The sequence below is a fragment of the Podarcis erhardii genome (assembly GCF_964252035.2).
Source record: "Podarcis erhardii genome assembly, chromosome: 10".
Classification (NCBI taxonomy): Eukaryota; Metazoa; Chordata; class Lepidosauria; order Squamata; family Lacertidae; genus Podarcis; species Podarcis erhardii.
The window spans coordinates 3,351,192-3,367,024 of record NC_138500.1 but is presented as its reverse complement, the minus strand read 5'-3'; the positions used below and the strand labels follow the sequence as shown (position 1 = coordinate 3,367,024).

The 15,833-nt window shown below is 44.9% G+C and overlaps 1 protein-coding gene across 2 annotated transcripts; it reads left to right on the top strand.

Moving 5' to 3' along the window:
* The first annotated feature begins 3,304 nt into the window (after positions 1-3,304).
* On the top strand, positions 3,305-15,260 carry LOC309351855 (uncharacterized protein). 2 transcript variants are annotated; one of them, XM_081879973.1, is made up of 3 exons: positions 3,305-3,518; positions 12,230-12,374; positions 13,335-15,260. In XM_081879973.1, exon 3 carries the CDS (start codon positions 13,519-13,521, stop codon positions 15,193-15,195), a length of 1,677 nt encoding a protein of 558 aa, XP_081736099.1. In that variant the 5' UTR covers positions 3,305-3,518; positions 12,230-12,374; positions 13,335-13,518; the 3' UTR covers positions 15,196-15,260. The 2 variants fall into 2 exon arrangements, with proteins under 2 accessions (XP_081736099.1, XP_081736100.1); XM_081879974.1 differs by lacking the exon at positions 12,230-12,374.
* Positions 15,261-15,833: the final 573 nt, after the last annotated feature.

The window sequence follows — 15,833 nt, the reverse complement described above, 5'->3', positions numbered from 1 at the left end:
ATATGTAAAACTGTATAATAATGAAATAAGGGAACATCTCACAATAGTGAGTATAATTTTAGATAAAAGTACCTTTGGTTTTTGCACTAAACTCTGTCACCCCTACACCTCATGATCTCCTGGCACTTCTTCTTCACCAGAACTTCATCGCTGCCTCCTGCCCTCCGCGTTCTGAAGAAAACTTGAAATACTGAAATTGAATGGGAGATTTCCCCCCAAGCCTAATTTCAAGAGGGGGAAGGAGGGGCTGCAGGTACCAGGGAAATCTCCTGGGGGCCCCACCTTCACTCCAGCGCAGCACACGGAACGCCGTTTACCTTCCCGCTGGTAAGCGGTCCCTATTTATCTACTTGCACCCAGGGGTGCTTTTGAACTGCTAGGTTGGCAGGCGCTGGGACCGAATGATGGGAGCGCACCCCGCCGCGGTGATTCGAACCGCCGACCATGTGACCGGCAAGTCCTAGGTGCTGAGATTTTACCCACAGCGCCACCCGCGTCCCGGTACGATAAGGTAAAAGTACATAAAGCTTTTAAAAACCATATTGTTAGAAAAGCATTGTTTAACGTTTGGATAAGATATAAGGATTTGTTAGAAAAGAGAACTCCAAGATGGTTGTCACCAATGGAAGCGAAAGCACAGAAAAAACTCAATATGGAGGCCAAATGGCCGAAATATTGGGAAATTTTGGAGCATGACGGTGATAGAATAAAATTGCAGAGCTTTGAAAAATTGAAAAACAAAGTGAGAGATTGGCTCCATTATTATCAAATAATGGAGGCTTACAATTTGGACAAAAAAGTTAGTTTCCAGGTGGAAAAATCAAAATTGGAAACAGAATTGTTGGATCCAAAAATTAAGAATTTGTCAAGAATGTATAACCTGCTGTTGAAATGGAACACTCAGGATGAAATGGTGAAATCAGTTATGATTAAATGGGCACAAGGTGTTGGGCATAACATAATGATGGCTGACTGGAAACAGTTATGGACCACGGGTATGAAATTCACGGCATGTAATGCCTTAAGAGAAAACTTAATGAAAATGATTTACTGGTGGTACATGACCCCAGTCAAGCTTGCAAAAATATACCATTTGCCCGACAATAAATGTTGGAAATGTAATGAGACTGAAGATACATTTTTCCACCTTTGGTGGACATGCCCAAGGATTAAGACATTCTGGGAGATGATTTATAACGAAATGAAAAAGATATTTAAATATACTTTTTTGAAGAAACCAGAGGCCTTTCTCCTGGGCATGGTCGGCCAATTGGTGTTAAAGAAAGATAGAACTTTTTTTATGTATGCAATAACAGCAGCAAGAATACTTATTGTGAGTATTGGAAAACACAAGATTTACCCACACAGGAAGAATGGCAGATGAAGTTGATGGACTATATGGAACTGGCGGAAATGATTGGCAGAATCCGAGACCAGGGAGAAGAGTCGGTGGAAGAAGATTGGAAGAAATTTAAAGATTACTTACAAAAATACTGCAAAATTAATGAATGTTAGAATGATGTTGGATTGAAGTTAAGTGGTTTTTAGCAGTAATGTTAAAAAGACGTGTAAAAATGGATTGTTAACAGGTGATAATTTAAAGTCATAATATATTAAGACTAAAGATTAGGATAAAAATAAAGAGGGAAAGGATTTGCTGAACCAACTAATTGAACTGGATACAAAAAAGGGAGGTGTGAGGAGGTCCCGGGAACAGGCAAATGAAAAATAAGACATGGAAAGACTGAATTGTTTTTAACTGTTTTTATTTTGTATTTTTTCTTATTATTTTTTCTTTTTGTAATATTTTGAAAACCTTAATAATTTTTTTTAAAAAAAAACAAAAACAAAACAAAGTGTTGTGCTTGTAATATTTCATGTTTGGTTATGTTTTCTTCTCTTCGTTTGGAAGCTGCCCAGAGTGGCTGGAGCAAACCAGTCTGATGGGTGGGGTCCAAAAAAAGTTGCTGTTGTTGTTGTTAGACACCCAGCTTTTGATAGGGCTGCTTCGTTCTGTGCTTTTGGACTCCTATGTGAGCTTATGGGTTTGGTGCTTGTGGATCTCATGGGATTTAATGTCTTGCCATTATAAATGCACGGGGATAAGTGCATTTACACAGACACATTTCCGCAAAAAGACCCAAACTCCAGCATGTAGCCGCAGGTGATACAATAGGAGCCTTTCTGCAAATGGCCTTTGCAACACAACTCACTGGGTGGTAACAAAGTATACACATTTGCCCCTTTACAACGGATACTTTCGCTTAGCCCCGTTTCCTCAATGAATCCACCCATTTCTTGATGAAATGTAACTTCTGCCAGGAAAACCTGAGCTGAAATAGTACGGAGAGCAAAACAGCAGCCCTGTCTGACCCCCGCCAGCCCCCAGACTCCCCCAGTCACGTGGCAGGAGATTCTTCTTGAGGGCCACCCCCCGTGAGATGGGTATGACATCATGGATGATCCATTGATGATCCACATGATCCAAGCAAACTGGTCCAAAGAGCAGATCTCTATGCCTGAATGAAACGGGTCTGCCATGATGGATTCTGGAGTCAAGAAATCCGCCCTTTCCAATGATCTCTCAGGCTGGCCGGGAAAAGGCAGGGAGCAGGAATCCTCAGGGATCCCGACGGACAGACAGACTTGTCATGTTGCCAAAACATGAACTCTGAGTCTGATCTGATTTCCAGGTACAACGCATTTTGTGGCGCAAACGGAGATGTTTTTGGGGTGCTCTCTCTGTGACGGGGGGGGGGCTACTATCTTAGGCTGTATAAATTGCAACGCGCTTTAGTTCTGGGCTGCTTCACTCCGCGCATGGGGGGGGGGGGCTCTGCCCGCAAACAGATCAACAGCTGCATTGCTTTCTTCCTGGCCTCATTGTGTTGCCTCTGACGGAGACACAAGGGAGGAATTTTACCTGGGTGTCGGGGGGGGGGCGTGTGTGCAAAAGCCCAAGCCCCATTTTTTCCATAACACAGGAGTCACAGAGCCTAACCCGCTACTCAGTGTGCACCAATACCGTCCTAAAACATGGAATGGATCTAAGCTCGTGGGGTGGGGGAGGGATTTTGCAATGCAAACATTGTAGGGGGGGGAACAAGCTTTGCAAATGGATTGGCGGAATCAACCTTTTCCCGCTCTCCTCATCCCCTGAAGGAAGAAGGGAGGGGGAAAACCTTCCTCTCCTTCGCCCCCCTCAATTTCTCCCTTCCTGGTACATCCTCCTCTCACCCCGCCCCCACAACCCCAAATCCCTCCACCATGCGCTGCACCTCATCCTTCTGCTCCTCCTCCTCTCCATCCGGCTTCTGTTTCCGGGAATAGGGGGGATGAGCTCCCCTCCCAACCTGCCTGCTTCTCCCGGACGTGGAGCTTCTACTCCGAATTGCTGCTCTGCGGCGTAGCTGGGGGGGGGGCGCTTTCGGAAAGGAGAGGAGGATGGGAAGAGGAGGATCCCCGCCCCCCGTGGATGTTGCAGGAAAGAAATGAGACTCGGGAGCGAGGACAAAGAGGTAAAGGGCTCCCGGGGGAGGAGAGGGGAGAAAAGGACCCAGAGACCCCCGCCAGCTCCCCAAAGCACCTTTCGTGGGCGCCTTTCTTCAGGGGCAGACATAACCCTAAGGCGGGGCTCTGGGTGCAGGGGAGACTCTGGGACAGAGGGAGGGAGTCGAGGAAATGGGGAGGGGTGGCATCCCTGGGGCAGGGAAGGGCAGCATTGGGGGGGGGGAGACCAGTCTTTGAGGAGACTTCTCCATGGTGGCGCCTGCGGGGATTCTCCGGAGGGGCCGCCTTGGCTTCTCCCTCCCTCCCAGGAATCGGCCACCCCTTCAAGGCAACCAGAGGGATCCCTGGAAAGTGGGGGGTCGTGTCCCCCCTCCCCTCCTTCCTGCAACCTCCATCCTCTTCCCACCCCATAATCCCCTGCCCTGTCCAGGAAGAGAGATGGGGAGAGGCCTTCTCAGAAGCAGCTCTTGGTTTCCGCATTCCCACCCAGGAAGCAGCCAGAAACCTTTTCCTCTCTCTCTCAGGCTTCCATCTTTAAGTTGTTACGGCAAAAATCTGGGTGCGAGGCTGCTCTGCCACCCAGCTCATCGGACTAAGTCCGTGGGTCCCTGCGGAGGAAAATGAGCTCAGCCGGAGACAGGAGCAAACTGCAGAAGATCCAAGTTTATTGCGCAACAGGTTCAAGGCGAGATTGAACAGTGAGAAAGGGGTGACATGAGTTTTTGAAACTCCCTCCATGTCCCAGAATACAGTGCAAAACACGTCATGAATACATCACAGAAAGGTGGGGTTACACAGATCAGCAGTTCAGTAAGGTAGGGGTTGCACAGATTAACATATGGAGGAGGGAGGGGGGAATATGCAGAGCTGGAGATATGCACAGATAAACACTTCCTGGGGATGAAAAGACAATGGTCTCAAATATGCATAGTCTGCCACCTGACATTGTCTGGAGGAAAGGCTGATCAGAACAATTTGAAAGGATTAAGGTCTTGACACTTTGCTTGAGGGATTATGCTGGACAGGGGAGATGTGATGGAGTCCTAGAGTAATTGAGCAAACTGGCACGCTGATTTTCTATGAATTTTATAGATTTTAGTCCCTTTTGACAATTGGAAATAAATTGATATATTGTAGCGAAGAAGAAGGTGAAGAAGACATGCCCCCCCCCTTCCGTAACAGTCCCCCATTCGGAGATAGATTTGCATTAAAGTTCTGTAAGAACTTGCAAATCTTTTCTCCGCACCCTAAATCTCGGTGAAGGTAGGGGTGCCGTGTGAGTGGGAATAGGCCCTAATGGAAAAGGAGGTGGGTTGAGCAGGGCAACAAAGGAGGGAGCAACACGGACCAATACAATGTATGTGTATGTTATATAGATATGCACTAAATAATAACTTTGTATCTATCGTACTAGATGTGTGGGTTTGTGCAAACCTGAAGGGGACTTGCAAATCATGCCTCTTAAGGCCATTTGCAAGTATAGTAGGGCAGATAGCTGGATATAGGATATCGCATAAAAGGACACCTGTTGTATTTTGTTCAATAGTGGTCTATGCTTTACATTTAGCAGGAAGGTCCACTACTGACTGAAAAAAATGCAGTTTGCTTTGTCCCCCGCCATTTTTGTGTTCTCAGGTGTCACGGTAGCTTTTCTGTGGTCTCACAGTAGTGGCAATCCCTGGTGAATCCACTTAGGGCTTTCATATTAACCATGTTGCCTGGCACTCACCACAGCTGCCACAGGTTTGCACACGTCCTGAGGGAAATGTCCTTGCCTTGGCTTCCTATGGGGTTTTATTATTGGTCTTGCAGTCATGGGAAGTTGCTCACTTGCACTTTAAGGACCAAAAGCTAATTGCAGCCTGGATACACTTGCCCAATTCAAACTGAGTCCAATTTGAATTTATCTTTCCCCATGGTTCTCAACTCTTCAAACCAATCTGTTAAAAGAAAACCATTCTTAAAGGGGCACTTGTCGAAATAAGTCAATTTAACTGTATAAGGGATCATTCCTGCTAAACCAAAGCATATCCACCTTCATGTATCTTAGAAGCTTCTCCTTGGTAAAGTGGGTTTTAGCACATTTTTTAAAATGGGTAGGGAAGTTGGTAAAGTGCCAGGTGAAACAACGAAATATGGTAATAAATTTATCTAAGTCTAAACATTGGACTACATAATATCCTGATCTGTTAAAAGGTATAAAATGTATGAGGATCCTCCACTGGGGTGTAAGGAATAAGACATTAGACATAAAACACTTACACACAAAAATAGCCACAAAATAGCCCCCTCCATTTGTGGAAATGACACACTGTCAGACACATTTCAACATTCCTACGTAATAACACATAATACAAAACAAACTAATTAAATATCAGTTGCATATCTTGAGACAATTGGGATATTTTATATATGTATCTTGAGGTTCAAAAGTCAGAAAATGTCCTTGTAATTCAACTCCACCCCCCTTTGTCAGCCCCACTCCCCCCGGCAGTCTATATCCTTTGAAAGAGACATCACTTTGAAACTTTGGTGTCTTCTGTTGTGGTGGCGAAGTCTTTCATTGGATCTGTAATAACACACTTGTAGAAGTGATATCCTGTAAGGGCAGGGTGGACTTAAAAGACACAGTTAAAATAATAATAAAACACACACACACACACACACACACACACACAATGACCTATGAGGAACCAAAATAAATAAATGCTAAGACACAGAATTTTAAGAAATCTGAAGTAACAATGAAAATAAAAGAGTGTTTCTTGATGTGACCATATCGGCTAGAATGTTAACAGCAAAATACTGGGAAATGACTTAATACCAAGAAAAAATGAATGGCAATTTAAAGTTGTGCAAGTACCTTGAACTAGCCAAAATGACAGAATTAATAAGAAATGCTCAGGCAAAAGGTAAACAAATACCATTCCACAAACAATGTTTGGTTGTGCTTCGATTAGCTTCATAGACATCATGGAAAAACGGATTAAATAAATGAAAACAGATTATTTGTAACTTAAAAAGTGTCAAAGCCACGAAGAGATGGAAGTCACTAATACAGCAGGGATTTCACAGAACAGAAAGAAAGTTAATACAGCAGGGATTTCACAGAACAGAAAGAAAGTTGTTGTGGGAGAAAAAAAGGGACAAACACTTTGTTATCGGGGTTCACATATCCTGTTAAAAGGGAAAATTATTTCATGTGAGAAGCCTGTCAGGAAATGCTGTTCCTAAAATGCACACAAACAAAGTCTGTGATTTAAATCCCATTGAGAGGTGGAATTCTTTGATATTTACCTGTGAAAAGAATTTGGCATGTTAAGATTTCAAACTTGGGACACATTAAGGGTGATTTCTCTCAATGGTTCCAAGTTTTACATAAACCTCCTCTCCCCCCCTCTACAGTTCCCCCTCCTTCCTCTCTCTCTCTCTCATTTCTTTTCCTATCCTCTTTTTTTTTCTTTTTCTTGCTGATCTAGTCTCTGTGCATGTGTGGAGTTCATGTCTCAGCAAACCTTTTATACTATTGAAATGTTGCATCTTTTGGCAAAATTAGAATTTGAATAAGGGAAGGGTAAGTAGATTTTAAAAGAGGGTTAGATTTAAAACAAAAGAGAGAAACTCAGCAATTGAAGTATTCACCAACAAAAGCTAGCAATTTCAGCCCAAGCAAAGCGACTGCTTCCTTTATGTACAGGAAAGGGCTAATATCCCTCTGGCCATTCGTGGAACAATGCCGCGCCCTTATATATGGGAAAAATGGCCAGAACATCACAGCTTCACCTCTCACCTTTTTAAAACTAAAGAGCAAAGCTAGGCTGAATTTCAACTCCATCACCACACCAGAATTTAAGAATTACCCTGCAATGCTTGCGGACACATGTCCTTCCACACAGCCACAAATTGGGAGAGTTGAAAGGGACCCTGGGGTCATCTAGTCCAACCCTCCAAAATAAAGGGTTCACAGCAAGATTTCACAGCAAGATTTGTACTACACACACATACTTATGTACACAGGCACTACTGGGGAAGAGAGCACAATCAGTGCTCCTATCATGTACTAAGGAAGAAGAAAATAAAAATTCCCAACTTTATACAGAACCCTTTAGCAGATCTTGAGATTAGTTTGAGTTTACTTCCTTAGACGTGCAAGTTCCTTAGAGTGCAAGTTCCTAGACAAATGATCTTTAAAGAAAGATTGAAGTGAACATTTTCTTAAGATAGGGAGAGGATCTCTTATAAAGCATAGTTAAAACAGCCATAGATTTGATTTAAAGGGAATACAAAAGTGACAATTTTTCCTGAATTTGCAGAGGAATAGTAAACCTAATCTATGCCCCCCCCCCTTTTGCAGTTTCCTTTAAAGGAAGCTTACTCAGAAGTAAATTTACCTGGCACAGAAGAAGAGAAAGGGAAAAAAAAAAAACCCTGAAAGAGACAGAATGAAACGGGGGGGGGGGGGCATTTTCTAAGAAAAGAGGCCTGATATCAGGAGCCTTACAATAACTCTTCTGTCCAACCAAATCAAAGTTAAAACTGGACTCAGATATTTTCTTAGAAGGAAGACCATACTTTCATAGGCATGTGCTTCATGAAATAAATACACTGCATTTTAGCTTGAGAGAGCAGTTGTGCTCGACTACGCTTTTGCAGCAGAAACATCTAATTCACATTAGAAACATTCACATTCCAGAAACATTAGAAACATTCACATTCCAAAATAGACTGTGGACTCACAATCTGAAAAGTTGCGGCAGAGCACGAGGTGGGGTAAACATTTGCACCTTTCATTCTCATTTTGTCTTATTTAGGACTGATAAGGTCCAGCATGGCTTCCTTAAAAATTAAATTTTGAAGCAAGCTTGCAGTTTAAACTATGCGCGCTTAAGAAAGGCAGTCTGTCAGAGACAGAAGGAACAGACAACACACATAACAGACAACATGTAAACACACATATTCTCATATATGTATTAACACACAACACACATAACAGACAACATGTAAACATATATACTCTCATCCTTTAGTTGGTTATTGCAAGGAGTTGGGCTGCTTCCTTTAGCTTCATTAAGTGAAATTAGTAGGAAGGTCCCACATGGTTTTAAGAGCCTCCTTGCCTCTTCAAACACCACCAGTTAACCAGCCGGCCAACGCAATTCAGGCTTGGCGGAGGCGGTGCTGGCAGGCCAGATTTCAGAACAGAGGTTCTCTAATTTTGCTTCGATAATAATTTGTGGCCAGGAATCGTCTTCCAATACGTGATGACAAATTGGAGAGGAGAGTCAGGGTCCTTCTGAGACTGAGATGGCTTTCTAGAAGCCTTCTTCCCAGAGTGAGCCCGCTCGCGTTTGGAAGCCTGGGTACCCATTTTATGTTTTACGCGTGTCTAGACAGAAAGAGGGAAGAGAAAGGGTGGTAAGGATTGGTATATCTAGGAGATTGATATACTTAATACGGGATTTATAGTAAAGAGGGGTCTTTAGTCGCTTGGCAACTTCCTTAGAGGGTTTTTAAAGAGCTCTAGCTATCCGGTATTCCTTCCTATTTCCTTAGTCAATAACCTGGGGTCCTTTTCCACTCTGCCGATCCCGCCCAATTCCTCATGGGCTATCCCTCCTGGCAACCTCCTACCTATCGTCAATCTCAGGAAAAGGGGCCCTACTGAACGCCCGCGCCGTGCGGTGCCAGATCGGGTGATCCCTGGATAGAGTTTCGAACCGAAAATCCCCCTTGCTTTTGGAAGCGGGCTCACGCACGATACACGTGTTACGTGGCACCGACCAGTGCGGCTGGGATTGATACAGAAAGCAAGACCACTTCCCGCCCCCTTGCCGGGCGCTAAAGAAGTTCGGAAAAGAACTCCAACCCCTTGCTTTCAACTGGGATGTCCGTTGCGGAGAGTCGGCTGTCTTTCAAGTCGGCTCTCTCCGTCTTACTTTCGGACTCCCAATTGGTGCGGCTGGCTGGAGAGTTTAGAGAAAGGGATAGAGCTCAGAGCCCCCCTTTCGGGCCGAGCGGTGGTCCACGGTCTCTCTCACTAACCGGACCGAGAGAAAGGTAAGAAAGAGCGATAGGAGGAGGGCAGAGATTCAGTTGCCAGGAGATTTCCACCCCTTTCCCACCAGTGCACTGGATTTTTCCTTTTCCTTATACTCACATGTCTTCTATGATGATCCCCGGATTGATGAATAAGCCGGCTGGATCCCTCTTTGCTCCCCGGCTGAACTCCTGGGGCTTTCGATTACCGCCCGGAGGATGGCCGGGGGTCCAAAGGATCTTCCCAGGCAAAATGGCCTGGTGCCGGCTGAAGATTTCAGGGCCCCCGGTCAGCAACGCGGGAGAACCGCATGCCCCACGTGGGGCGCCAACTGTTACGGCAAAAATCTGGGTGCGAGGCTGCTCTGCCACCCAGCTCATCGGACTAAGTCCGTGGGTCCCTGCGGAGGAAAATGAGCTCAGCCGGAGACAGGAGCAAACTGCAGAAGATCCAAGTTTATTGCGCAACAGGTTCAAGGCGAGATTGAACAGTGAGAAAGGGGTGACATGAGTTTTTGAAACTCCCTCCATGTCCCAGAATACAGTGCAAAACACGTCATGAATACATCACAGAAAGGTGGGGTTACACAGATCAGCAGTTCAGTAAGGTAGGGGTTGCACAGATTAACATATGGAGGAGGGAGGGGGGAATATGCAGAGCTGGAGATATGCACAGATAAACACTTCCTGGGGATGAAAAGACAATGGTCTCAAATATGCATAGTCTGCCACCTGACATTGTCTGGAGGAAAGGCTGATCAGAACAATTTGAAAGGATTAAGGTCTTGACACTTTGCTTGAGGGATTATGCTGGACAGGGGAGATGTGATGGAGTCCTAGAGTAATTGAGCAAACTGGCACGCTGATTTTCTATGAATTTTATAGATTTTAGTCCCTTTTGACAATTGGAAATAAATTGATATATTGTAGCGAAGAAGAAGGTGAAGAAGACATGCCCCCCCCCTTCCGTAACAAAGTGTCTTTTCCACTGCCTGGTGCATTGAGGATGAGGACAATGTACACCTCCTAACAACTTATTCCACCACCTGCTCTCAGCAGAAAGGAAACTCCCTTATCAGCTAAAATGTTCCAGCTAGAGAAAACACCAGCATTGAATCACACAGAGTAAAACCACCAGAACCTTCTTGAAGCCATAAACCAGGAATGATTGAGCTCTCTACATTAGTTCAATACTATTCTATGCCTGAAAAATGCAACTATGACACTTTAAAGGTCAGCACCAACAGCGTGAATTGTGCTTGAAAATGCGCTGGGAGCCAGAGAAGATCTTTTAGGACCAGTGTTATGTGGTTTCCGCGGCTGCTCCCGGTTACTAATCCAGCTGCCGCGTTCTGGATTAGTTGCAGTTTCTTAGTCACCTTCAAAGGTAGCCCCATGTACAACACATGGCAGTAGTCCAAACTGGAGATAACCAGAGCATGCACTACTCTGGTGAGACAGTCCGAGGGCAGGGAGGGTCTCATCCGGTGTACCAGATGGAGCTGGCAGACAGCTGCCCTGGACACAGAACTGACCTGCACCTCCATGGACAGCTGTGAGTCCAAAATGCCCCCAGGCTGTGCACCTGGTCCTTTAGGGCCACAGTTACCCCATTCAGGACCAGGGAATCCTCCACATCTGACTGTCGTCCAGGGACAGTACTTCTGTCTTGTCAGGATTCAACCTCAATCTGTTAGCTGCCACCCATCCTCAAATCACCTCCAGGCACCAACACAGGGCATTCCCCGCCTTCACTGGTTCCAATTTAAAAGAGAGGAAGAGTTTGGTATCATCCACATACTGGTGAACACCCAATCCAAACCCCCTGATGATCTCTCCCAGCAGCTTTGTATAAATATTTAAAAGCATGGGGGAGAGGATGGAGTTCTGAGGCACCCCACAAGGGAGCACCCAGGGCTCAGAACACTCATCACCTAACACCACTTTCTGGACATGGCCCAGGAGGATACCATAGTCAAAGGTCTCCAAATCCACTGAGAGAGCCAGCAGAACCAGGAAACAGCTTTCCTCTCAATATCTATCCTATTGGAGATAATCAGCCAGGGCAGTTCAAGTCCCATGATGCCTGAATCCCCATTGGAAGGACCATGGTGGCAGGAGCTTTCCTGGTCCTGAAGCCCACAAAAGCTTCAGCCACAATACTTTTATTAGCTTTCAAGGGGCCACCAGATACTTTGTCTTTTCAAATACTCTTACAGTGACGTATGATGCACTTCTGTTTTCCTTGTTCCACATCGGAGAGACTTTGATACACAGGTCTGAGCTCATCCCTCCGCCTGAAACTTCTGTGTTAGCAGCAATGGAAGCCTGGGCAGTGTGTTTGGGGGTCCTGGGCTGCCTAGACAACTAGACCCCCTTCTAAGCCTGGCTGATATGGTCCCAAGGAAAGCAGAACAGTATGTTTGGCACCAGCTTGGCTGCAGGAGTTGAATGAAGAAGGTGTGCAGAGCACTATCCAAGCATCTTAGAGACTCCACTCAAGATTTGTGTAGGTTTTCCTCCATAGCATTTTCTTCTCCTGAAGATAAGTCATGAGGCAGCAAAGTTTAGGATCAGAGTTTTCCTTCTCCATGGGCTCCCTTCCCTTTCCTCTGCAGGATGGGCACAATCTGCCTTCTTGACTGTGGGATTCACTGTTGTTCTCATCCTCTCCATCCACCAGGGTCTTTCTTCACCTGCAGCAGAATTCCCCAACCCACCAAGGATTTGAGACCCATCAGCTATCCTCACCTGGTTTAGCCGGCCAGTTGAAGCTGTTCCTGGGATTGTGGCCCCTGTTGCATGCTGACAGCTTCTGGAAGCCACAGGTGAGAGCTGAGTGCAGGGTGGGGACCAGTGGTGGATAAATTACGCCATAAGGTGCATGACATTTCCCCCACCAAAGGTACCGCCGCTCCTCTAACACCCCAAGACATTGTATAATTGTGATACTTAAGACAAATCAGGAATAAATTCTTGTCTCCAGAGATAACACAACCTCAGCGCATCAATGAATCAATACCATATATTCAAGGCTGAAGTTTCCACTAAGTGCAGTTATCCCTTTGCCTTGAATATCCAGCTTTGTCAGTGCCAGATTAGGATAGTTCTGTATCAGCAGAGGGGCCCGTGATCAGGCAGGACATAAACATTATAAAGAACCATTGGGGTGGGGTGTTTCCCATTTGCCAGCTGCTTTCTTTCTGCTTCTCCTGCTCTCTCCATGCAATGCAAGGCATGTAGATGGTGGTCCATCTCCAAGAACAGGAGCTTCCCTGAGCACCCATTCAGCTGACCCCAAGCACCAAGCCTGGTCACTAGTTCTCTGACTGACCCAGACCACAGTCCCTGGAGAAGATGTAGACCTGGGTCTCACATAATAGTCCACTTGGACCTCCTGAGGCCAATGGGACTGTGCAGGTGATTCATTAAGAGACAGAGGTGGATGGAGGATTATGATGCAGAGGATGGGGAATGTCCAAAGGAATGATGAACCAGAGAAAGAGAGGGCCTTTTCATGGAGAGAGAGTAGCTGCATTTCCTGTGAGGAAAGAATTGATTTGGAAAGGCTGTATTCCAAGATCCTGCTGCTTTATTAATGATGATTGAGGATTACGAAAGGTTGCTGATGGATTACTATCATTTGACATCATTGCATCTTCATTTCATAAAAACTGGGAACATGGGTAAGAGGCGGGGGAATATAGGAAATGTTGAAATAAGAAAAGCTGCTAATGGCGTTTGATGTGCTCTCTTTCCCTTTGTTCTCTTCCTTGAAACCAAAATAGGATTTCCTTTCCACCCATTCTGAAGAAGGTGATGCAGAAGACAGTCAGAATTCTGGGAGATGGGGAACCTTCCGTTTCATTAGGAATAGCCATTAAAATGTGTGAAATGTGGAATATGCTTCACTGAATGAGCACACATAGCTCACATCAATGAACTCAAACAGGGGAGAAACCATTTAGAGGTATGGAGAGTGGAAAAAGTTTCACTGACAGTGGAAAACGTAGAACACATCAACAGACTCACATGGGCAAGAAACGATTTCAATGCACAGAGTGTGGAAAGAACTTCAGTCAGAGGGGACACTTAACTTTACATCAACGGACACATACAGGTGAGAAACCTTTTAAATGCATGGAGTGTGGAAAGAGCTTCAGTCAGAGTGGACAGCTCAATAAACACCATTGGACTCACACAGGAGAAAAACCATACGAATGTATGGAGTGTGGAAGGAGCTTCAGTTTCATTGGAAACCTTAGAAGACAACAACAGACTCACACAGGGGAGAAACCATATAAATGTACGGAGTGTGGAAGGAGCTTCAGTCAAATTGCGCACCTTAGAACACATCAACGGACTCACACAGGAGAGAAACCATTTAAATGCTTGAAGTGTGGAAAGAGCTTCAGTCAGATTGGAAACCTTAAATTACACCAACGGACTCACACAGGTGAAAAACCATATAAATGTATGGAGTGTGGAAAGAATTTCAGATTTAGTGGAACCCTTAGAACACATGAAGAGACTCACATAAGTAAAAAAGGATTTAAATGCATGGATTGTGGAAAGTATTTCAGTCAGAGTGCACACCTTAGAACACATCAACGGATTCACACAGGGGAGAAACCATTCAAATGTATGGAGTGCGGAAAGAGCTTCAGTGACAGTTCAAGACTCCATTTACATCGACGAACACACACTGGGGAGAAACCATTTAAATGTATACAGTGTGGAAAGAGCTTCAGTCAGTTTGGAAACCTTAGAACACACCAACGGACTCACACAGGAGAGAAACCATTTCAATGTATGGAGTGCGGAAAGAGCTTTAGTGATAATGGAAACCTTAGAAGACACAAACGGACTCACACAGGAGAGAAACCATTTAAATGTTTGGAGTGTGGAAAGAGCTTTAGTGACAATGGTAAACTTAGAACACATCAACAGACTCACACAGGGGAGAAACCATTTAAATGCCTGGAGTGTGGAAAAAGCTTCAAGCGGAGTGGACAGCTCAGTAAACACCATTGGACTCACACAGGAGAAAAACCATTTGAATGTATGGAGTGTGGAAGGAGCTTCAGTTTCAATGGAAACCTTAGAAGACATCAACAGACTCACACAGGGGAGAAACCATATAAATGTACGGAGTGTGGAAAGAGCTTCAGTCAAATTGCGCACCTTAGAACACATCAACGGACTCACACAGGAGAGAAACCATTTAAATGCTTGAAGTGTGGAAAGAGTTTCAGTCAGATTGGAAACCTTAAATTACACCAACGGACTCACACAGGTGAAAAACCATATAAATGTATGGAGTGTGGAAAGAATTTCAGATTTAGTGGAACCCTTAGAACACATGAAGAGACTCACATAAGTAAAAAACGATTTAAATGCATGGATTGTGGAAAGTATTTCAGTCAGAGTGCACACCTTAGAACACATCAACGGATTCACACAGGGGAGAAACCATTCAAATGTATGGAGTGCGGAAAGAGCTTCAGTGACAGTTCAAGACTCCATTTACATCAACGGACTCACACAGGGGAGAAACCATATAAATGTATGGAGTGCGGAAAGAGCTTCAGTCAGAGTGGGCATCTCAATATACATCAACGGATGCATACAGGGGAGAGATCTTTTTAATGAATGGAGTGCGGAAAGTTTCAGTAAGAGTGAAAATCTTAGAGGAAGACATCTACAGACACGGGGGGGGGGGGACAGAGTGAAACCCTTGATTTACGACAACAAACTCACACAAGAGACAAACCACATAAATGTCAAGAAGAACTTTAAGGGTAGAGGTTCAGTCCTATTGGAAGTCCTACATCAACAGAGCCAGTGTGGTGTAGTGGTTAAGAGCTGTAGACTCCTAATATGGGGAACCAGGTTTGCGTCTCCGCTCCTCCACATGCAGCTGCTGGGTGACCTTGGGCCAGTCACACTTCTCTGAGGTCTCTCAGCCCCACTAACCTCACAGAGTGTTTGTTGTGGGGGAGGAAGGGAAAGGAGAATGTTAGCCGCTTTGAGACTCCTTCGGGTAGTGATAAAGCAGGATATCAAATCCAAACTTTTCTTCTTCTTCTTCACGGTCAGGAATAACTTTAAGAGCTGACGCCCTACAAACCAACAACAAACTCAAAGATGAGAAGCAGTTTAGATGGAAACATCGCAGAAAGTGCTTTAGTTACAATGGAGTTGTTATGAAACATCTAGGGAGTCTCACAGAGGAGAACCCATTTAGGTGTATGGAGTGCTTATATGTAAAACTGTATAGTCATGAA

Bases quoted from the DNA above. Each gene is read 5' to 3' on its own strand.
- LOC309351855 (XM_081879974.1), top strand. From the start codon at position 13,519: ATGGAGAGTGGAAAAAGTTTCACTGACAGTGGAAAACGTAGAACACAT.